Source organism: Asterias amurensis, chromosome 9, assembly GCF_032118995.1.
Source record: "Asterias amurensis chromosome 9, ASM3211899v1".
NCBI lineage: Eukaryota > Metazoa > Echinodermata > Asteroidea > Forcipulatida > Asteriidae > Asterias > Asterias amurensis.
In genome coordinates, this window is record NC_092656.1 from 1,046,190 (window position 1) to 1,069,103 (window position 22,914).

The 22,914-nt window shown below is 38.1% G+C and overlaps 2 protein-coding genes across 4 annotated transcripts in view; one reads left to right on the plus strand and one right to left on the minus strand.

Annotated features, from left to right (window-relative positions):
• The window catches only part of LOC139941425 (centlein-like), an 81,769-nt gene extending 66,715 nt beyond the window's left edge, over positions 1 to 15,054 (minus strand). The window contains exons 1-24 of one of the 2 annotated variants that reach the window (XM_071937909.1): positions 14,901 to 15,054; positions 14,068 to 14,142; positions 11,771 to 11,859; positions 11,226 to 11,310; positions 10,259 to 10,302; positions 9,772 to 9,856; positions 9,300 to 9,381; positions 8,861 to 8,964; positions 8,534 to 8,590; positions 8,304 to 8,422; positions 7,765 to 7,874; positions 7,256 to 7,308; positions 6,911 to 7,110; positions 6,648 to 6,675; positions 6,179 to 6,382; positions 5,698 to 5,816; positions 5,063 to 5,191; positions 4,380 to 4,480; positions 3,361 to 3,535; positions 2,868 to 3,042; positions 1,991 to 2,085; positions 1,296 to 1,425; positions 836 to 938; positions 171 to 272 (exon numbers count right to left, since the gene is read on the minus strand). In XM_071937909.1, the coding sequence (XP_071794010.1) occupies positions 171 to 272; positions 836 to 938; positions 1,296 to 1,425; positions 1,991 to 2,085; positions 2,868 to 3,042; positions 3,361 to 3,535; positions 4,380 to 4,480; positions 5,063 to 5,191; positions 5,698 to 5,816; positions 6,179 to 6,382; positions 6,648 to 6,675; positions 6,911 to 7,110; positions 7,256 to 7,308; positions 7,765 to 7,874; positions 8,304 to 8,422; positions 8,534 to 8,590; positions 8,861 to 8,964; positions 9,300 to 9,381; positions 9,772 to 9,856; positions 10,259 to 10,302; positions 11,226 to 11,310; positions 11,771 to 11,859; positions 14,068 to 14,142; positions 14,901 to 14,924 (2,488 nt within the window). In that variant the 5' untranslated portion in view covers positions 14,925 to 15,054. Of the gene's footprint in view, positions 1 to 170; positions 273 to 835; positions 939 to 1,295; positions 1,426 to 1,990; positions 2,086 to 2,867; positions 3,043 to 3,360; positions 3,536 to 4,379; positions 4,481 to 5,062; positions 5,192 to 5,697; positions 5,817 to 6,178; positions 6,383 to 6,647; positions 6,685 to 6,910; positions 7,111 to 7,255; positions 7,309 to 7,764; positions 7,875 to 8,303; positions 8,423 to 8,533; positions 8,591 to 8,860; positions 8,965 to 9,299; positions 9,382 to 9,771; positions 9,857 to 10,258; positions 10,303 to 11,225; positions 11,311 to 11,770; positions 11,860 to 14,067; positions 14,143 to 14,900 lie in introns of both variants that reach the window. The other variant, XM_071937908.1, reaches the window with a different exon arrangement.
• Positions 15,055 to 15,152: 98 nt separating this feature from the next.
• The window catches only part of LOC139941427 (zinc finger protein basonuclin-2-like), a 32,448-nt gene continuing 24,686 nt past the window's right edge, over positions 15,153 to 22,914 (plus strand). Inside the window, exons 1-3 of one of the 2 annotated variants that reach the window (XM_071937910.1) lie at positions 15,174 to 15,250; positions 20,518 to 20,620; positions 22,121 to 22,356. In XM_071937910.1, the coding sequence (XP_071794011.1) occupies positions 15,242 to 15,250; positions 20,518 to 20,620; positions 22,121 to 22,356 (348 nt within the window). In that variant the 5' untranslated portion in view covers positions 15,174 to 15,241. Of the gene's footprint in view, positions 15,251 to 20,517; positions 20,621 to 22,120; positions 22,357 to 22,914 lie in introns of both variants that reach the window. The other variant, XM_071937911.1, reaches the window with a different exon arrangement.

The following is a 22,914-nucleotide window of genomic DNA, read 5'->3' on the forward strand; positions in this document are numbered from 1 at the left end:
GCATACACACTACTGGCAAGAACTGTGAAAACATTGATTGATTGATATCATGAGCCTCAAAACGTGACGTCGGAGATGTTTTGGCTAATGTAATGTTTCCTTAGAGATAGCAGCCAGTGGTCCCAACGGAATGCTCCAAACGTTTCCGATATTGAAAGACTCTTCCTTACCAGTGGTTGGCTCATCAGTCATAGTGCTGGAGGAGACTGTACTGACATCGTCACTAATCAGGTATTCACCCACGCTGGCGTCTATCATACTGGCCTCAAGAACTATATAGTCATCAAAGTTAAAAAAAGGAAAAGCAAGATGTTGGGTTAAAGGCAAGGTAAGTCTTTATGGGTTGCGTGTGCGAGTCTAGGGCAGGGGCTCAACTTCTGTAATTTAGAGAATATCTGGGCCCAATTTCATAGCGCTGCTTAGCGGTAAGCAAATTTGCGTGCTTACTGTAGCAGAAAAATTTGCTTAAGCCTTAGTGTATTTCACAGGTTAGCAGAGAAAAATGGGCGGCCATATTGCGTGTTTACCGTGGATTTGCATTGTGACGCCATTTATTTTCGTGCAGTAAGCACCGGAAGGTTAGCATGCCTTTTCGTGTGCTTAAGGTTAGCAGCGCTATGAAATGGAAATCACACAGTAAGCACAAAATCGGCTGCTAAGCAGCGCTATGAAATTGGGCCCTGGTTTGGATCGCCACATGGAGTTCTTGAGCAAGGCACTTTATCATATTTGCTTCTCTCTACCCAGAAGTACTTTGGTACCGCACGACCTGAGGAGTAACCTCAATAATTGACCCATCACAGTGTGCAATTTGTTAATGGTAAATTGTATTTACCTCTTTCTGTTTGAGTAGCGACTGATTTTAAGATGACATCTCTGACGGGTTTGTCATCGTAAGCTTGCGCCATGCGCTGGAGATGGTTACGAATTGACTCAAGCTGCACAAAATGATAACATGCATAAATAATTAAATAATGTGTAAGAGATCGCAAATATTGAAGATTCTAAAACATGGCCCTTGAACATTAATAGAACAACTGTATTTAAAGTATAAGTAAGGGAAAAATCATAAGCTCTGATTATTTTTACCGGTTTACTTATGTTAAAAGAATTTATTAATGGAATAACAGTGTGAGGAGCTGGCTTTCCCTGCATGGTAATGGCCTCGGTTTGTGGCTGGACGCTGTTAATGGACTCGCCTATGGGTCGGTCCATAAACAGCCGCCAGCCACACACCCAGTCATTACCACACAGTAAAGACTGTCTCCTTACTCATGTTATCTCGTGATTAATACCTGTCTTGTAGATGGTGACATTAGACTGGTCCTTAAAGCTCTTCGTCTTGGAGTGTCAAGCGTTTCATCCGTACGGGATGTCTGGACAATCTGATGCCCTAAACTCTCAAGGGAAGTACTATCTCTGGGACTAGTAATGGACAAAATCAGATATTAAAAAAAAATCAAATGAGACATCAAACATCAAAATATTCACATTCAAGCTAAACAAAATTGCCAGCGCAATTTACCTCAACAGCTTGGCGTGTCAAATTAACATGATCCTAAAAATGTCTTTGTTATTTAGTAGAAGTTTGAGTTTTGTCTGTGACCGGATTCAGTTTGTGGAGCCTGACTTACTAACCCAGCTCAATGTACGTCGAACCTGAGTTTCTGACGGTCATCTTAGAAACTTGGATGTATAAGTGCGAACTAACAAAGCCTTTGATTTAGTCCGCGAAACCAGGCTTACTCCACGGAACCTTAGGTTTTAAGGTTATTTTAGAAAAGGGAAATATAAAGAGAAAATATCAAGGACCTGTTGCCAGATTTAGTCCGCAAAACCTTGTCATTTTAGAAAAGAGAAAAATGAAATGTGAAATAACAAGAACCTGTGACACAGATATTGAAAAACTGTATAACCCATAATTAAAATGGAACGTGCCAACCATCCACAAAGAAACATTCCTTCTGGGTGATCTTGAATGTCCACTCACCCCTGATCAGATTGGGTCTCCTCCCATCCATCGCTGTCGAACCCAGGAAAGATTGAACTCATCTCTTGAATGGATCGATTTAGTAGCGATTGATGCTAGACACAAAGATATGACACGTCAAGATTAAATCTTAGGCTCAACTAATGCATTAATACACAATGCAAGGTGTGTATTGCTTTATTGTAACGTGAAGAAAACAGAAGTATATACTTGAGAAAGACATCGCATGCATAGATGATGCTGCACTCTTAGGTCTTGTCTGAATAGAGCGATCCATTAAGCTCTACCCCATTTCGTATTGACCACTCACAACGCAATGAAGGTCCGACAAATAAGTCCGACAAGTGTGCGCGTATGCTTGGCGAGTTGTGCAGAAAGGCATTGGAGAGGCCCACGTGTTCTTGCATACACATGCGTCGTGGGCGGAGCCTAATGGATCAGTCTAGTGGCAGCTAGGGCGACAGCTATGGCTGGATCTCCACGTCATTTTGCATTGAAGTTAGCCAACACGATTTGAAACAGTAACCGTAGCTGAAGCTGCTATAATTCAAGTGCTGATTGCCTCAATAAGTATCAGTACTTTCATTTAATTTTCATGTATTTTATGTGTTAACTCTGGTTGTGGAGCCAACTTGATCACTATATTAGCCAAGAACCCCATGGAGAGAAGACAGAGGGTTGTTCAAGGGAAAACCCACGCGGTCAGGTAGGGACTGAAAACCCAACCCACATAGTTCCCCCTGTGGGACTCCAACAAGGTGCTAGGAAAGGAAATAAATCACAACACAAACATACTAGATACAAGATAAGTGACTGAACTAGACAGTTCTAGGTTCTGAGATAATTCAAGGTTCTAAGACAACTCAAGGTTCCATACCTCCTTGGGTGTTTTATTTCTCCTCCAGGACATCGCTCCCACTGAGTGTCTCTGCCTGTGTCTCAGATGTATTAATTTCTTCTTGAGTTGAGATACACTTGTCTTGAGTTCCATCATCTTAGACTCTCTCTGAGCTTCTACTGCCCGTTGCTTAGCAACATCCATCCGGAGTGACCTAAGGTTAACAAATATTAGAGGTTTTTTTTAAATTGTATCAAGTCCTTGCGCAAAATGAAAAATTTGTGCAACAGTTTGGAACACTTTATATTTGGTTTGCGGTAACACCATGTGTGTATCTACTTGCCAGGTAGAGTTTGTTCTTAGAGAACTGTCTTGCTTTTGAACACCAAAAACAGATAATTTGTTGCAAACAGTAGACCATGTATAATTACTTTACTTCAAAACATAATTGTTTGTAAAACCTCAATAGCTGTTATGACCACATTCAGGTCAAAGAAGAATAAAATTAAGTTTATTGAAATCAAAGCCCTACCTGTTATCTGTTTCCAGACGATTCTTATCTCTAGCGATTTGGATCTTCTCCCTGTCAAGTCTTTGTATAGAACTCTCCAAATCCCTGATTCTACTTTGGAGTTCAGACACCTGAGCTCGTTCATGCTTCTCTCTTCGACTGACTTCCTTGAGCTGGCTTAAGTGCTCTTCCAGTTCTAAAAGCAAATTCCAAAGTTCTTATTACAGTGTGATGAAATCGAGGAATTCCCAACAGCTAAATCTTATGGTGCAATTGTATTTTGCAGGCCTCAAAGTAACCCACGACACCCATAGCAATTGTCGTGGTGCCCTATGTTTTTGATGTGGTGCCCTCTGCAAGGTTCCAATACAAACTTACATTTTTCCCATAGAAGTGCCCTTTACCAGAGGAAAATTGCTGTGCCCCTTTGAGAGCGAAGTTCGAGGCCTGATTTTGATATGATAAATAATAACAATAAATTGGGAGGCTAATCATCCTTACTAGCAGCTTAGAAGCTGAATTGCCATGGACGCGGCTACACGTTCGAGAAACAGGCATGTGGGGGGGAACTTTGACAGTCAGCCACACCATGAGTCAGCCACACCAACCCATACCTAAATTACGACCATGTAACACAGGCCAATCGAAATTGTTAGATTACCTACACACAACTTTACTCACTTATGGCCTTTGGCAGGTATCGCACATTGGCCACATAAGTGAGAGGTGAGCACTTAATGCACTAGCCACCCAAATTCAACCAACTCAAAGCAAGAAGAATGCTCATGGTAAGGGCTACAAGGAGGATACAGGTGAAGAAGTTAAAACAAAAACTTTTTAAAAGACAAACACAATTTGTAAACTAACTAAGAGAACAGCATCCAACCTAAAAGTGAAATCTAAAACATCCAATCTAAATTTGTAACTTCCTTCCTTATCTTCTCTCCATCTTTTTTTTTGGCTAGAACAGTGATTAAGTTTGCTTCACTGTGAGTCTTTGGCTTCTCAACCAGAATAAAATAAGAACATTAGATAAAAACCTTGTCTCTCTTGCTCCAAGCATCCAGTCAACTCCTTAATGGTTGTAGCATCCGATTTAGTCTGAACTCTTAGACAGTCTAACTCCTCATGGAGGTTCATTCTGAAAGGGGTAACATGACGGAAGCTTTTAAAACATAATAACGCTTAAAACATTGTTTTGCACTAACATGGAGAAATATAATCAGCCTTCCTCAAAGAGAAAGGAATAACCACTAACTTCTAACCAAAATGCTATAGTGATTCAAATCAATTCTGAAAACTATATATTTGATAGAAGTTGTATGTACACTTTTCACAATATTCCCAATCTCATAAAGCAGAAAATAGTACTAAGCAAATTCCTTTTCTGAGCAAAAACAAGAGTGGGGCACCAGTTACAACAGTGTAAACTTTATCGAGTTTTTGCCGGTTCCCAGTTTTTGCTAAGCAAGACTTTTCTGTGCTTAGCAACTTTTTGTGCTTACTAAACAATTTATGAAATAGAGCCCAGGTCATCCAGAACATTACTGGGTGAGACACTTAACAATAGTTGCTTCTCACCAGCTTGGATTAAATGGGTACCAGTGAGGGTAGAGATTGGTGAAGTGAATAACGATTATCAACACAGTACGCCATTTTGGCTGCTGGTGCTGCGTATTACTCCTAAGAAGTTGAGATGATTATTCTGTCCTTGTTATCTTACCGTTCCTGTAAGACATTGACTGTTTGTTGCTTGAAGTAAGCCAGCTCATTCCAAACACCATCAGAGTCTTCTTTCTGAAGAGTGCGTGGCTCAGAACGACGACTCTTCTTTTTCTTCTTTGGAGGGTTCCTGGCGGGATGAGAGAGAAGCTATTAAAAAGTAAGAACAGTCAAAAAACTGTCATATCAAAACGATTAGAACACAACATGACTGGACAGTCCTAACTGGAGCTTGGGTATCAGTAATCAGTATCAGAATGTCCATGAATGAGGGTTGATGTCCGTGACAATTCAAGCAAATGGCTTGCTGGCCTTAGTCCCCATTTTTTAAGACCATGTACCTCCCAGAAGTTTACAGATGTACAGACTCTGTTTATCACCAGAATTTAAAAAGGAACTGCAAATCTGCAAATCTGCAGACTTAGTACAGAATGCAAAAATCCAAGCTTCAGAGAAAAATTGTGGTCAACACAATAAAAGTAACTGCAGAACTGCCAATAATATACGGACTTTCTCCAGAATACAGAATTCCAAACTTCAGATTCATGGAGTGAACATAATAAAACTAACTGTAGAGTTGCCATTGTGTAGACTTTCTACCAAGGGTTGGCAACTTTGAGATATCGGATACCTTACCTTTCTTGAGCATCATACGTCTTAATCTGTTCCTTAAGTACATTGTAACTAGCTTGGAGTGCCTTGAGTCTCTCTAATCTCTTACTGTGAGTTGATCGCATCTCCTCCACCTCGGCATTCTGAATGAAGGATCAATAAGAGAAAGAAATGTAAATGCTTCCATTACATAACGGCTTAATTGAATTATTCCCAGTGTATGGTGCCAAAAACCTGCAAAAATGTTATGCCATTTGTTGTACTGATCTAAAAAAAATAATAATAAAAATAGCTTCTTACAATAAATATCAAATAAATCACTCAGCGAGGCTCAAGGCGCTCCAACATTATTACCCCTAATCACTGGGCCAGTTATTTTATTCATTATTTATACCTTACAGTAAGGACCAATTACCATAGGAGTAATTTTTCAGTGTAAAAGCCTTTCTAGGAAATTGCCTGGAACTGGTTGCCGTTAAACTGCCATTTAACATGGCCTTATTACCTTTAGTTTCAGAAGTTTCCTCAAGTCGGCAATCTTCCTGGCATTGACATCTTGATCCCTCTTGTCCACGTCTTCTGAAGGTGTAACCTCAAGATGATCTCTATCGGTATTAGAGGGAACGTCTGCTTTGAACCGCTGAGGTCTGCGGGGGGACAGCGAGCGAGAACGTTTTACCTGCTGCCCTCTCACTGGAGTTGAAGAAAGCTGTAAAAACAAAGTCAACGTAAAACTCAGTTTATAGAATCTTTAGTATAGAGCACCATGATTAAAAGAAAAGGGGGGAAGAGAGGGGGTGGGGGGGGGGGCAAACATGGCAGCATACATCACAGTGCAGCAGATATGCATGCATTGTGCCGCAATGACACACAGGTGCAAATAAGATCGACAAGATCTGTGAGTATTAACAAGATTTTACAAGAGTCATGCCAAACCCAATTTTCTGTCAGAGAAAATCACAGAATAAACTTACTGGTCTGTATCTTTCATCAAGCTCATTTCTGACGTATCTGAAAATGAACAGAAACAATTGGTGCAGAAACTTCTACATTTAACAGCCTTTTTAATTATTACAAATACTGAAATGTAGTTAAGGAATCCACAGCATCGAGCCAATGATATTAGAATTGATCTCAAATTATCATCGTTTTTTTTCTAATTCACATCTTCTAGGAGATCCATACTGCTGAAGAGAATCACATTTGGAGAATTTGTCTTATCTTTTACAAAACCCACCTTTCCCTCTCCGTTGTTTCCTCAAACCATTCTTCTCTTTTGCTGAAAGGTTTGCCACCTGTTCCAATATTGACCTGGGTGCTTGAATCCCTCGTTGCTTTCCGTTGTGACATCTGCTCTTGTGCTGCAATCAGTCGCTGTCTCAACTGCTGCTCTGTGGACTTAGATGCTTTATAACGAGTCTGTAGTTCTTGGTACATCTGTTTTTAAAGTGAATGGACAGCATTGTTTACTGGAGGAGTATATTTTGTCAATGGTAGAAGTTTTAACAAACCAACATCCAACAACAGTGTGAGATTTTAATCAAAATCTGTGGTCACAGAATTTAAAACAAAAATTACTTACTGCTTGGAATGAAGACGTCTCAACTTTGTGTGCATCCTCCTGATTCTTTAGCACTAAAAACAGAAATGATAACCAATCACAAACTGGAAAAGGGCAAAACAAAACTGTGACGCTAAAAATAACGTGTTAAGTGTACTCTTGTTCTGCTTGTTAGGTGTACTCAAGAGCCTTTTCCCAAACCTTGATTTGGACTCTGACTCTGGTTTGGGCTCTGTCATCAATTTTGGAGCAGTTTACATTTTGTTTGTGGTGTTTCAAACATAAAGCCAGAGACAGAGCCTAAGCCGAGGTACCCCAGGGCCCAACTTCATAGAGCTGCTAAGCAGAAAATCTTGCTTCACAATTTTCTGCTTAGCAAAAATAAGCAGGATACCAAGCACAGATGGTGTGTCAGCTTTTAGCAGGTAACCCCATTCTGGTAAGCATAATTGTGTTGTACTTAACTACATTTTTTTATTAACCAGCTCTCAAAAATATTGTGGCTCCTAGTAGAGTTTGAGAGGACAAACCTTTCTGAGTGTCCATTTGCAGTGTTTGAAGCTGCTGTATAACATCACCTTGGTGTGTAGTATGCTCAACTGCTTGGGTATGAGCAGTCTGTACGTCCCGTAGCTCATTCCTAACAACAATAACCGACAAACAGGTTTCCCTTTAGGTAAGTGAATTATCACATAAGCAACCAATCAATCAAAAGGACTTCAACACAAAAACAACCCGCAGTTGTTTTGACAATTGCGCATGCTTTGCGTATACGCGCCCAGGGTTTCTGACGAGAAAACGGAGCCTCAAGCCGAATCCAAATGGCCTATGTGTACGCATTTGTGGTGACAATTTGTGGTAACAATAAGGACCTATACTTGCTGATATCAGGAAATGGAGTTGGTTTAAGCAAATTAACCCTACTGTTAGTGTTCTTTTTTCCAAAAAGTGGAAATTGAATATGGGAGGTTAAAAGAAAAAAGGCTTTCCTAGTTGTGGCTTGAGAGTGTGAAAAGGGTTTAGGAAAAGGTAACAAACCCAGTTTTGAAAATAAAGCTCAAGATCTTACCTCAGCTTGGTCTCTTCCTGTAGATGCTCCATCATCTCCTTATTCTTTTTCATCAACTCTGCTCTTATTTCAAGAACCACACCCTTCGACTCCTTGAGCTTCTTCAAATTTCCATCCTCCTGGAGTTTTTTATTGTGGGGGGGGGGGAGCAAAAAGAAAAGTAATTATTTTGTTCTATCACAACGCCAGACTGCCGTCTTGCAAATGTCAGATGTTGGATAATGACTCACCTCATTCACAACTCTCTCAGCTGTTTCACTGATCTTTTGTACATCTTTCTCCAAATCCTATACAGTGAAAATTAATATTCAAGAAATCAAAACTTACAAATTTAAACCCTTCATTCCAGAGCCGCTGATCTAAACGTTGAGTTGTCAACCACTGGTTCTTTTTAGAACCAACACTACTCAAACGAGGTTTACTCATGGTGTTGTCTCAAACGTCACCTAGTTATACTCCAGTGACCAAGCAAAGTTTCAAATCCTACATTAATTCCTAACTTAATCTACCTCAAGTGTTTGATACACGACATTTTGGGGTTGATATTTATCACATACCTTAATGCGGGTTTTGTAATCCACGTTGACAGCTTCATACTTCAAGACTTCCTTCCTGGCTTTCTCAAGGTCAAGGGTCAAACGTGTGACCTGCTTCTCAGATTCTAAGCATAGAGTAAGGTCAGAATCAATGACACACTAACCGAGAAGGTATGTACACATGTTATTGATGACTAAGTCCTCCGACACATTCAACATGAGGACCTCTGAACTAGCATCTGGTTTATCAGGTTCAATCCTCATGTTGGGTTCACATTGGACGGTTCATTCAGCAGAGTTTGTTATAATTATTTCTGTAAATGTCCTTAATACGGAATAGCGCCCTCACTTGTCAAGAAGTGAATACAGAATGAGTTGTAGCTTCATTCACATACAGATACATGATTTCAAACTAATGAATAAAATCATCCCCAAGAAGAAACAAGTAGACCAAACCAACCTTCCTTCTCATTCTCCAGCCTTTCCACTTTCTCCTGGTGGATATCTTCAATGTTCTTCATTCGGACTTCCTTTGACTGCAACTGTGAAAATAATCACGTTTAATCAACATCAATTTATTTGTATATTATTTACTCTGCCCCATTCACTCTGCCCCTTCCCCCTCCCTCTCCCCCGTCTTTCTAAAAAAATTGTCTTTGAGTTCAGAAATCAATGAGCAAAGTGTCAATTTTCTACTTTACCTTGACAGCATACCAGTTTAACATTTTGTGGCATGAAAACTACAAGGCTGAGTTCATAATGAGGGAAACAAAATAGTGTTTGTTTGTGAAAATGGCCCTCTTTTGGATTTCGAATTACAAAAACATCAAGACTCAAGGTTTCTAGAAAAATAGCAAGTTAAAAGACCAGATCATTGAACATCTAACGAAGCAATCTCTACAGTAATCATTCCTCACTGGCAGGTTTCTTACCAGCTCTTCCATCTGCTGTTGTTGCTCCCTCAGGTATTTATTCTCTGATCTTTTATCTTTTTTGTCTTCATCCATCTCAATTTTCCTAAGAAATCAATACAAAAATAAAGAATAATAAATAAAGAATCATTACAACATTTATAGAGCGCTAAATACGGATGTTTCTAAATAACAGTACAGTAACAGAAGATTACTTCTCAAAATGACACAATTCAAACCTTTCCATTTTCTGGAAACAAATCACAATCTTGCATTTAAAAAGTTGTTCACACTTTTTCCTAGAAAATAAGGGATTGCATTAGATACATGATCTCTGTTAACCTGGTTTTAGTATTGTTGATCCTTAAAGTCTTTCTTAAAGTCTTTTCACAAAGAATTTAACCTTTATCATTGCAGAACTGCTAAATCCTTTCATAAGATGAAATTCCAGGCCTGGTAGAAATGTACATTATAATAATTTCAACTGGGGAAACAAGAAAATTATTACCTTGATACAAAGTTTTTAAAGTCATCTTGTTTTTGTGACAGCAGCTGCAAGAACAGAAATGAGAAGATTGTTAGACAATGAGCTGATTACCTGCAAGTCCCTGCAAGTGCAGGGGCACACCATGTATGTAGATAAAGAGCTATCCAGGTGTGATAAATCACTAGACAAGTAAGAACCTAGTATTATTACTATTTCTATACATGTATTATGTCAACAGGTGGCCCACACTATGTAAGTTCAAGGTTCTTTCCTATTTCTTAGTAAACTCACCACATACCTTACCCCCCCCCCCACCAGTACAGACCATTACTCCCCCGTTGACCACTACATCCTACAATCTTATTCTTGGAAATGATGTCACTAACCATGTGATTTCTCTGTGACATCGTTTCTAAATCAAGACTTCCGCCCACCTAAAACCCTTTAAGATATCTCTGATGTCATATTTTCCTTCAATATTATTATTTTGACATGTTTTCCTTTTTTGGGTCGATAGATGTGTTACAGACATGGCTCAATGGAACATGAGTGATGTACCCTATGGGGAAACAGCCCTGGGTTTGAGGTTGTAATTACGCTGGTAATAGGTTAATTGATTTACTGTGCAGGATGCCACAGGAAACAGTGAAGCAATATTTCTGTCAACGACCGCCATTATTGTTTACAATTTGTTCACCTCATTACCGATTGTCTGCATTTTTAAATGTGTCAATTCTGTCGTAAAAATGTTTGAAGATGACAACAGATTGCCTCCATAGAAGATGAATCTATTACCATGGTACATATAACCAAATAAGTATTGCATGCTCTGTGATGGGGTCCATGCTTCTCCTCAGTGTACAAGACACTGTGATCCCAATCAAAGAGTGCATCAATAGTATCATGTTTTATGTGACAAATCAAATACAAATGTATCATCATTAGATCTGATAAATCAGAGAGCAAGAGTGATTCCATCACAACTTACCCTCTCCAGTTCTGCAATGCGGTCATCTTTAATTTGTAAAATCTCAAGAATTTTTCTGTCCTTCAGCTCAGCTTTTTCCTTCTCTCTGAAACAGAAGAAACAAATTGTAAACCATCCATGATTTAACAGCATCAAGGTCTTCATTGTTCATTAGCATCAGCTGTAATCTTTTAATAAAAAGGTCAACTGAAGACTCAGCGAGAGTCAACGCTGACGAAAAGGTCTCAAACTTGGAACACAGTTTTAGGAGGGAATGTTGTTTTCACTTTTTGAAAACTCCTGGAGTTATAGATTGCAAGAATAACTGGAAGATTATTCAGCAAAACGCTGTCTTATAAATGTAAGTTTATATTAATTTGTGTTTTTATGTTAGGGCTACAATGTAGATAGCTAATTTGGTAGAGTGCCAGTACTAGGGTTCAGGTCACACTCTAGTCAATTTTTCATTGTTGTAATCAAAGTTATTAAAAACTTAACTAATAGTAATTTTCCCTTGTGGTTTATTAAATGATACTATTCAGTAATGATTTATTTAATTATCTTACCGTTGGACCACTAAGCTAATTGCTTGAGTCACATCTGGGCTAGCTACCTGAAGTCTCTTCCATAGTGACCATACAAACTCCTTGTCTGCCTGTAAACCAACAGCAGAATCAAATAGATGTTATATGTTTTTTTAAATACACATCAGTGTACTAATAGTAAAAACTTCAATATATTTTTACAGTAGCTTTGAAAAGTTTCCAACATAAAAACACAAGCTTGTAAAACGTTGTTTGGTCACCGTTTTGATTAGTTAGAAGCATTGATTTGATTAGAAACAACGATTTAATTTAAAGTATTTTTAAAAAGAAGGGTAAAAAAGAAGAGAAAAAGAAGTTGTTTTTTATCTCACTCTGAAATGTACACAGGATTACAGGAAACATATTTATTAAGAGGCTGGATAGACCAGAAACTTTCTAGGGCATAGTGATTATGAGAATTTACTAAGAAAGACATTTCATAAAAAGAAACGGTCCTTATGTGTAAGAATAAAATAAAATCTATGCTCATAAAAAGTTCTTGGCTGCCCAAAAAATGGTGCTCAGTTTCAGTGCCTCAATTCACAGTTCTGAAAACAAAGTTGGCCACTACCCAAATTCTGTTCTAGGGTCATAAAGCCAGTCTGACATCGCAGTCAGGAGCCATGACACCCTTACGTCAATTTACACACTCAGAGACCACGCCTAGAGCTAGGATGCTAAACTTAGGAAGTCACTGTCTGGGGAAGAAACTCTATAGCTCTATAACTTAAGAAGGACTAACTCTAACTGCTTAAATGAGAGAAATGAAATAATCCGTATATATACCAATATTAATCCCCATTATGTGTAAATTAGGAATGACATATTCCAGAAAAGGAGCAGTAAGACCAATTAGAGGTGTACTGTGTGTAAAAACATTCATGCTTTATACAAGCAGTATCCAAAGAATCCAAAATCATTCCAACTGAGAGTTAACCATGAGATGAATAGTGGATAGTGGAGGACTTGTTGGCTAGTTTATGGTCACCATGTTGAAGGGCCTTCCCTGAAACTGATTTTTAAGGCATTGTGCTCTAAGACAGTCGTAGATAGTGCTATAGGCCTAAAGAACTTATTATTGTTATTATTATGGATCGGCCCTTAAATTAATGATTAATTAAAAACTAAAGAATAGGCTCCCTATTGTGTATTTTTCTGCTTCAGTCCATCAGTTAAGCAGATATAGTTATTAGGGGGCAGGAGGGGGCAAAGAAATTTAAAAAAATTGGAGGGGGGCTCTTACATTTTTGTGTAAAAAAATACCCACAGAGTGATTTGAGTACAAATTGTTTATGCGAAGGAATTTAGAAAAGTTTACCTACTTTTCTCTACATTTAGTATCCTCTCTCTTGTAACATTTTCGCAGGTGGAAAAGACAACAAAAGTAAACAAGCTCCTGTAAAAAGTGATGAGCTGCATTATGCATGTTATGCAATGTTGTGTATTGTGCTGGCTTGATAACCAATAAGAGAGGGATACACACTTCCACTTGGTGGGCGGAGCCTAGAAGTTTTATGCAGAATATTAACCGAATACCAAATTTCACTATTCGCCCAGCACTAAACAGCTTAGTATTTGGCACTCCCAAACAAAGATATATTGACATAACATGGAGACAGCCAACATAATAGGGCTAGTTCGCTCAATTGGTAGAGCACCAGCACGTTAATCTGGAGGTCATTGGATCAAATCCCGCTCTAGTAAACTTTTCTTTTTCAACCCTTAAAAGACAGTGGACACTATTGGTAATTTTCAAAGACTAGTCTTCACAGTTGGTGTATCTTAACATATGCATAAAATAACAAACCTGTGATAATTTGAGCTCAATCGGTCGTCGAAGTTGCGAGATAATAATGAAAGAAAAAAAAACCTTGTGTCACGAAGTTGTGTGCTTTCTGATGGTTGATTTCGAGACCTCAAATTCTAAACTTGAGGTCTCGAAATCAAATTCGTGGAAAATTATTTCTTTCTCAAAAACTACGTCACTGCAGATGGAGCTGTTTCTCACAATGTTTTATACCATCAACCTCTCCCCATTACTCATAATCAAGTAAGGTTTTATGATAATTATTTTGTGTAATTACCAATACTGTCCACTGCCTTTAATCAGCTTAATATTGAATGAGTACTGTTGAAACAAAACCAATCTGCACTGAAGTTAGACCCAGTTACTGGGGCGCTGTACTCCTTTTTTTTCTTCGAAATTTATAATGACAAATTTTTGGGGGAAAAGGAGTACAGCGCCCCAGTAACTGGGTCCTCATTGAAGTTAAACTCACCTGACACTGAGCTAGTTCCTCCGACAGCACCTGGTTCTCTGCCTGCAACTTACTCAACTGTGAAGAGGTCATCGTCTAGTTAGAAGAAGAAAAAACAACAACATGAAACATACATTCATAGTATAATATAAACAATAGTTTCCTCGAAACACATCAGAGGAAATGGTTACGAAGTTGGATGGGAGATAAAGCTGATAAAACAAATCGTTAAATGGCTGCAACAAAGTCCAATGTAATATGAGTATGATCTTCTCTCTTTCTCTGAGGATATTACATTTTATCAGAATCAAGAAAACGACCTAGTGTACACAAAAAGTATCTGGTGGTACTACGCCAGTAAACCGTCACGCACTGCTGGGGCATGAATAGTACAACCATCTAACTTGTTTGTAGCGACAGGTCTGACCTTGCAGGCTACCTGTTAACCAAAAGTAAAGTAAACACTTCAGTGAGAAAGCTAAAAAAGACCTTGGGAACTCCGAACTACATGTAGACTACACAGTATGAGTAAGCTGTACAAAAAAGTGGTTTGTTTTTATTTTGATACAATACTCAACAAGGGTCAGAAATGCAATGAGCAAACATTGTCTTTTGATGAACGAATCAGCAGTAAATTAAAGGACATGCAAATCTCTGATTTTTGAGCTCCACGACAGCAATCCTGCCATCCATTTCAATTCAAGTTCACTTCCGGGCAAAACAACTTAATTCGCTCAAAATGGCACACACACGAACACTCTACACTGTACAGCCTCTCCATGAACTCGGAGAACAAAACTTTAAAAACGTCAACAAAACTATTTTCAACTTAAAGTAAAACGACGAACACTTACTTCTTCCTCCAAACTCCTTCCCATACGAGCACTCTTCTGGAAAAACTATTAAGCTTTATCCATGTTTACAGCAGCAAAAAAGCAAACCAAATCTGGAAAACTTCAGTTTGAATATCCGCGCTGCCATGTAAATCCTGCAGGTCTAGCACACATATAAATTTTGTGTGTAGTTTCGTGATGGACGGGGCCGGGAACCAGTCTATTTTGGTGTCGCATGTTGTCAATGTCAAACGTCATAGGACTGTGTACAAAGACACGACGGGTCCGCAAAGCACACACACACACCGAGAGCGAGCCACAGACACACGGGGAACAGAGCCGACCGTACTGGGAATTTCACAATGGCAACGGTGAGTTAAATTTCACATTTTCTCTATTTCAGCGACATCTGATGGCGAAGAAATTACACAACAGTGTGGTTTTGTTAAGTGCAGTCCGGGTGAGCTTGGATCGGGAGTCGCTATGTCACCCTGTAGATGTTTAATTTCGTGTCATTTAAGTGCGTTTCGCGACAGGTCAGACTCGGAGAAACAAGTCGCGGTGACACATCTGACAACTACGTGCGATCGCGTATACACGACAACAAAATGCAGCCGCCATCACATGCAGATGGTTTTCAGTTGACCTTTTTGTTTAACATTTTTCTAAACAGAATACAAGCTGTATTAATTACTGTAGTGCATTTGACGAAAGTGGATGAATTTGACTGTCGATGTCTAGATTCTGAGAAATGATTGGTTTTGTTTGTCGTGATCGTTTTTTTGAGTTGTTTGTTTTTGCCTTGGCGCTATATTCAGGTTTGTCTTCTTTTGTGAATCAAGCTTCAGAAATCGAGGGCAGGATTTTATTCCGAATTTAATTTTCCAAGGTTTGTTTCCATTTGCCAAAAGGGTAAAGCCGATTTATCAAAAACTTGTAAAAAAGTTTTAATCTAATTAAATAAGTTTGGTGCATCTTGTATTTTGTATATTTTCTTGCGGTTTTTACATCAATGAAATTTCTCAGCCCTATAAACAAATTCTAAAGCTGAGATGTATGCGGTCGTGACAGACCGTAAATTGTGATGTGATCTGTTCCATGTCATTACGTTCTCATAATGCGTCGTGTCTGTGTGTCTGTCGGCGTCATTTGTTGATGCATGGATGGCATGAAGTATGTGGTGGGGTAGCGAGGGGTCATTTACTATCATCAAGGGATTGCACCAAATATTTGCTCCGTGACTAGTGAGATTATTTCGTCACAAAATGTGCCCTCAGGAAGAAAAAAATATTTTGACCAAATCAAAGCAGTGATTTGTTGTGTGATGACATTATCTGGCTATTTGAGGAATGTCTTCAATTCAAGCTTGGCTTGGTGGTGACATCAGTGTATTTTATTTTTAATATGTGTGTTTTTTCCCCATTTTCCCCCTAGAAGAATCAGACTAAGTTAGTTGATTTAGAGTTCATGATCTTTATGGAATGACTTGTTAATGGTGGCCCCTGGCAATTCAAACAATGACAGTGATTGATTCCAGAGTTCTTATGTTAAGATTTCTAGAAAATATTTTTCTTTTCAGATGTGACGATGAATAGTTTTCAGCAAATATAACTAAAGGAAGTATATTTCAAATAAAACAATTTTGTATTTAGTATTTTGGAAAAAGAAACTTTTTATCTCAGAAAAAAAGTTTATTCTTGTTTTCTTGTTGGGTTTTAGATAAAATACCAAATTGTTGGGTTTTTGTTTTCACAAATAAACTTTTTAATTGTGTTTTGTGTACGAAATTGGTTTTGAGTTTTCTTACTTATTTGGTGTTGAGTTTTTTATACGTTTTGGGGGCGGGTAGTGTTTTGGTGGGGTTTTGTTTTGTCTTTGCATTTTTCTCACAAAATATTATTTTGACATGTTGATATATTTTTCATTATGTGGGAAATTGAATTACATGTATGTTTGCCTAAATTGTTGAACAAGATTTCATCATACCTCTCAATAACAAAAATTACTATGAGGAAAGATGGACATGATCATGATCATTGAGAAATTGCCTTTTTTCACTCTTTTTGTTTCAAAGCAGCCTGAATCAACTGGAGTGTTCACTAATTGGATACTTTTTTAAATGTTAAAACTTCCCACTGTTTCCTTATATATTCCTGCTATATTTCCTTTTAGTGTCCAGTTTAGACATACATCATAATGTTTATAAACTATCACCCTCCTGGCTTTAGGACCTATAATTCACATCCAGAAAACTTTTTTTTTTTTTTTTACAAATAACAACTTTTCGGATATTAATTTATTTTTGAGCAACTCTTTCAGTTTCTGTTTTTTTGAAAAAGCAAAATTTAACATTGTGAAATTTACTGTCATTCAAACAAAAAGAAATCCATAAACCACATATTGATAAGACTTGAGTCACACGCTCAACATCTAAAAGTTCAAAGGGTAAACACGGAGGTAGAAAATAAAGCAAAGAACTTTGAAGCTCACCTGGGCCTTATTTGACTATTTGTGGTAAAAGTGGAACCAAGCAAATTGCTTAAATTATTTACTTAAAAGCAGATCTTATGCTTTTCAAGGGACATACTAAATGTGTTTGTTGGGATGTTGGGATGGTTAAGTGTTAAAACCTGACTGATGCTAGTGCTGCACTGTCTAGATTTCTTAGCAATATGACACTGTCCCCTGGAGCAATTATTCTACAGTACAACTTTTAATTTAACTTCAAAATGTTAGAGGGGAAAAGAATTATAAGAAACTAAAACATTTTCTTTCTTTTTTATTTTTTTTTTTAGATTAGGATTTTTGAATGAGTGAAGCATTTGTTAATGTGGCTGTTGAAAACTCAAAACTAATTAACTAGATTTACTGATTTGAATTTGAAAAAATGAAAGGAAAAACGTCTTTAATGGTTTTTAGCAGGAAACAACGTCTTGCCAACTTTGTGGCTACCGCTCTGAACCTACCTCACATCTAAGTGAAATGAAACTTCCTTTATCCCGCCTTCCCTCCCCAAAATAAATTCACTTAACCTCCTTTCCATTACCTCTTAATAAATTATCAAACTAATTCTGGTAACTTCGGCACATGGTCTTTCCTTGGCTGTAAAATCTGTCTTGAATCTTGGTGACAAATACTCTGCATGTTCGATACGCGTAACAGATACTATTCCTGGGGCTTCTTACTGAGGTGAGGTTTGTGCCCCCCTGCTACATATCCCAGTCTTTCCTCTCCCCGCTCCGATACAAGCTGGATCGCCAGGTGTTGGTAATCGATAGATAATTATAATTATGATGAAATGTATGATTTATTAGAGCCACTTCCTTGCCCGGAGCAGAGCTGTCTGAGGAAGAAGAAGGGGTAGATTGTCTGTTGTCCAAGGCACAGAGCTGCTCTAGAAAACGAGGGACAGACTTGTGTCGTCTTGTGTCTTGTGAATTGGCCCAGTACTAGAGGCTGTGATGTTCCACTTTACAAATGTAGGGGTTTAAAGCAAGTGTATACCTTTTGTGAAATGTTTGTTCGTACTTTTTTTAAGTAGTTTGTTTCAGCCCTGGAAATTCATTTTGAAGAGCCAAGTTTATTTTTGTTTTGCAAGGAGTACTTCTAGTAGAAAATTCTGAAGCCCATAGTTTGGAATAAGGTGGATAAGAAAGAAAGTCCCATGCTTGCTTGAAAGAAAAAATATTTAAAATAAATAAAGCTCTGTTCAGATTACTGAGGGGAAAAAAGTAGACTGTGACATAAGTTAACTTATGGTTTATTGTTTTTAAATGTGCATGCAGCTTATTGGTTGTCCTGCTTTTTTTTACATGTTCAAAAGAATGGTCGAAAGGCAGGTAGACAATAACAAGTTCTCTGTTCTATTTTCATGTAAATTGTTGTAATTTTGTAGGGTAAAATTTTCTTCTGTTACAAGGGATTTGTAAATAGAAACATTGGGGTCAAGTATTCACACAGCTGAACAAAGTGTTTTTCAAGTCTGAGACAATTTTTGCTGGGTGAAAACATCCTTTGTACACGTATGTGTTGATAATGATAGACTAAACACAAACAAAAAATATGATACAAATATTAAAGGAGCATTACAGAATTGGTTTTTGCTAACAAAACAGTTGCTGGCAGTGTAAGCACTTCATGTAATCCACCATATACATAAACTGACAAACCTGTAGTAGTTTGAGATCGATCGCCCATCTGGGTCACAAGAGAATAGTGAAAAACTGATTACAAACTTTGCATTGCATCGATGCCAAAACAAAAATGAATAAAACGCTCACTGAGCGATAAACTCCAAACGCGAAGTTAGATTGTTTATTTCTCATCAAATATGACATTTCAGACAGAAATATTTCAAGGGATGTTTTCAACTATCATCATCATTAGACCGTGTAAGTTTTATGTTAATCTGTGATCTTCACAATTTTTGTTTCTTACCAATTCTGTAACGTTCCTTTAATTATTTATGAACTAATTAGTGATTAAGTTGGGTTAGCTACAGTAGGGCTGCCAATTTGGATGGTTAAGATACAGTTATTTTCAAATCCTGGACTATCTGATTAAGTTTTAATGCATGTTAAATAATCAAGCTATTTAAAACTGCATCGGGATTGCATTTTCATAATGTTGTATGTAACCAGTTTTCCAAGAATGCAGCCAACGTCATTATCTTACTTTCTCAGACAATTACATGAATGTAGCTCGATGATAGAGCCATCAACGAGGTGGAGTAAGTTGTATATTGTGCAGAAGGAGGGCAATGTTTTAATGTAATGTGGTCTCAGAGATGACAGATGGCTGGTTATATAGCAAGGAGGAAAGAAATAGACCTCCGTAGTTATGGTAGGACTGGGGCTAAGAAAGATGCACCTTTTAAGATCCACTTTTCTTGGATTGTCTTTTTGATGGAGCCTTAAGCTTTAGCTGACATTTCTTGTCTAAGGAATTGTGGACATTTATTATGAAAGAGGGTCACCTGTTGTATAGTGTTTCTGGATCAGCAGAAAAATTGATAAAAGTTTGATTGTCATATGACTGTACTAAGGTACATCAAGGCACGAAATACCCACAGAACCATCGCCCATGTTTCAAACACATACCTTGTTATTTGTTGAGACTGGTGAATATATTATGTCATAAATGAAAGCATTTCAGTTTCAAACATCCTAAAATGTTAGCAACTACTGTAGAATTTAGAACAAAACTTTTTTTTATTTTTATTCTGGTCCAGCACAAGGGACTGAGCTACACATGTACAAGACATTCAATGGCAAACATTCATGAAGCTGTCAAGCAGAAAATACTGTTTAAGCAAATTCCTTTGTGCTAAGAAAGTTTTTGTGCCATAAGGTTTTATAAAATTATGCACACATTTCAGATTTCCATAAGAAATGGGCAGAACAAGTTGTTATTGTAATCAACATAAGCCTGGCTTGTCCATTCACAAGTTGAAACACTTTTCGGGTGGTTTCAGGATCTGCATTGCAAAAAAATAAACTGCTAGTGTGACAAATGTAAAGTGGTCTGGTTCGCCCTGTTTCTTGTCATAAGTTTCTTCAACAGGATGCAAAAATAATATTTCATTCAGTAGTGAGAGTCAATAATAATATTAGACATATTGGTATGTATTTTTCCTCAGGCAATCCGTTGTACTCTTCCCAACTGTTCCTGTGAGTGTTTTGCCCCTGGGAAGAACCAGCTACGATCATGTGAGCAATGCCGCCATGGCTGGGTAGCCCACGGTGAGTACAAACTCATATTATTGGAGTTTCAAATAAATCAACAGTAACTCAATTTTAGGTTGTTGGTAGAGTACATAACAAGTAATTAAACATAAATGTCAAGTGGGGAGTGTGTTGTGGAGATAGTAACAGGTAGTGTCTGTATGAATGTGTGTAGTCATGGAGAAAAAGAAAAAAAAAATCCATTCAATAAAGGTAGTGAGAGCATAGTATTTCAGTGGCTCTCGGGACTAAAAGGTTGTTAGTGCAGTTTTTTGCATGGATTTTATGAAATTGGTTTTGCAATTGCATATTTTTGAGCTCCTGTAAAAACAGGAGTTTATTGATCAAGAGTGGTCTTCATACTAATGGTTTGACAAAAAGAAACAATAAATTATAAGAACCTTATAGACTGATATACAAGTTATTCTTGGTATGTTTAGTGCTTTTAAAATATTATTATAAGTGAAGTTTTAGATGGTCAATTGTCAAAACTTATTTAGCTGTAACCTATAGGTTTGTGTTAGGGACAAAAAATCATTGCAGTCAAAAAGTCAACAGATGTCCCCATCTATCTCATGACTTTGACTGTTTTATAATATGCTACACAGTCTTTTAGACATTCTTTCTCAATAAGGCAAGCAAAAACTGGACACCCAGTTCTAAATTTCCAGCAAATTTGCTGTGAACACCCTTTTACAAAATCCTGGCTCAAACTTGTTCCCTACTGAGCAGTCTTAAGACATCCTTTCATTGGTCCATGAATGTGTGTCCGAAATTAACTTGAGAATCGCTTTCCACTGAGGCATTCTTTAGTTCAATGGTTCTAAGTTGAAGTAACCCTCAGTTCAATGGTTCTAAGTTGAAGTAACCCCCACCCTACCGACCCTAGACATGCTAGAGTATGAAGACATCCTTTCATTGGTCTATGAATGTGTGTCAAAAATAGCTTGAGAATCGCTTTCCACTGAGGCATTCTTTAGTTCAATGGTTCTAAGTTGAAGTAACCCTCAGTTCAATGGTTCTAAGTTGAAGTAACCCCCGCCCTACCGACCCTAGACATGCTAGAGTATAAAGACATCCTTTCATTGGTCTATGAATGTGTGTCTGATATAACTTGAGAATCGCTTTCCACTGAGGCATTCTTTAGTTCAATGGTTCTAAGTTGAAGTAACCCTCAGTTCAATGGTTCTAAGTTGAAGTAACCCCCACCCTACCGACCCTAGACATGCTAGAGTATAAAGACATCCTTTCATTGGTCTATGAATGTGTGTCCAAAATAACTTGAGAATTGCTTGTCACTGAAGTAATTCTTAGTTCAATGGTTTTAGGTTGACCGAACCCCTACCTACCCTATAGGGCCTATAGGTTCTAAAGTGAGTGAACCCCCACCCCTACCGACCCTAGACATGCTAGAGTATAGAGACATCCTTTCATTGGTCTATGAATGTGTGTCCGATATAACTTTGAGATCGCTTGCCACTGAGGCATTCCTCTCCCCATCACATCAATACTCTACAGCTCTGGACAAGCTCTCCACCAGCCAATCCTTCCCATCACTCCGAGCCGAAGTCGTCCACTCAGACATCGTCTTTGACATAGCCAGCCTGATACTGTATGGAACCCAAGCTACACCGGTTCGCTTGAGGATTCTGCTGGATCGTCTGTTCAGCGTCTTGAAGAATGAAGAGGTGGATAGGATTCTGCAGGGGCTTGGATGGGGACATGAAGACTATGCAAGAGGGTACATTCTTCAGGTTAGTTCCTTGTGTGTTCTTTATCATTGCCTCAGCAGTTCCAAATCTTCCAGAACTCCTTATCTTGCTGTTCTGGAGTTTGATGAATTCATGATTCAGACCTCTGACAATACGCAGTTCTTATAGCGCTTTATCACATCCAAGGGCATATCAAAACACTTTCTTATTTTTTACAATGTATGCAGAGCTATTTTGAAATAAAAGACTAATTTATTAACATAGCAAAAGAGAATGGTTCACAGGGTGTTGTGATGCAATCTGCAAACATAATTGAAAACACTGCGACGAACCCCTCCTGTTAACAATTCCTGTACTGGGTTCTTTTACAGGCATTACACAACACATGGGACCTACAACTAAAAACCATCCAAAGATCAAAGTAATCATAGTCAAGTGTGTTGTTCAGGGACACAGGTGTCACAAGTGGGACCTAGCATATTGCATAGGTAGCAGACAAATTTGGCAGCCAACTTACTCATTCACTGTGGGTTTGCAGCATTACATTATCAGTTTGCTTAATAAATAAAGCACCGGAAGATAAGTGTGCTATTTCTCGTG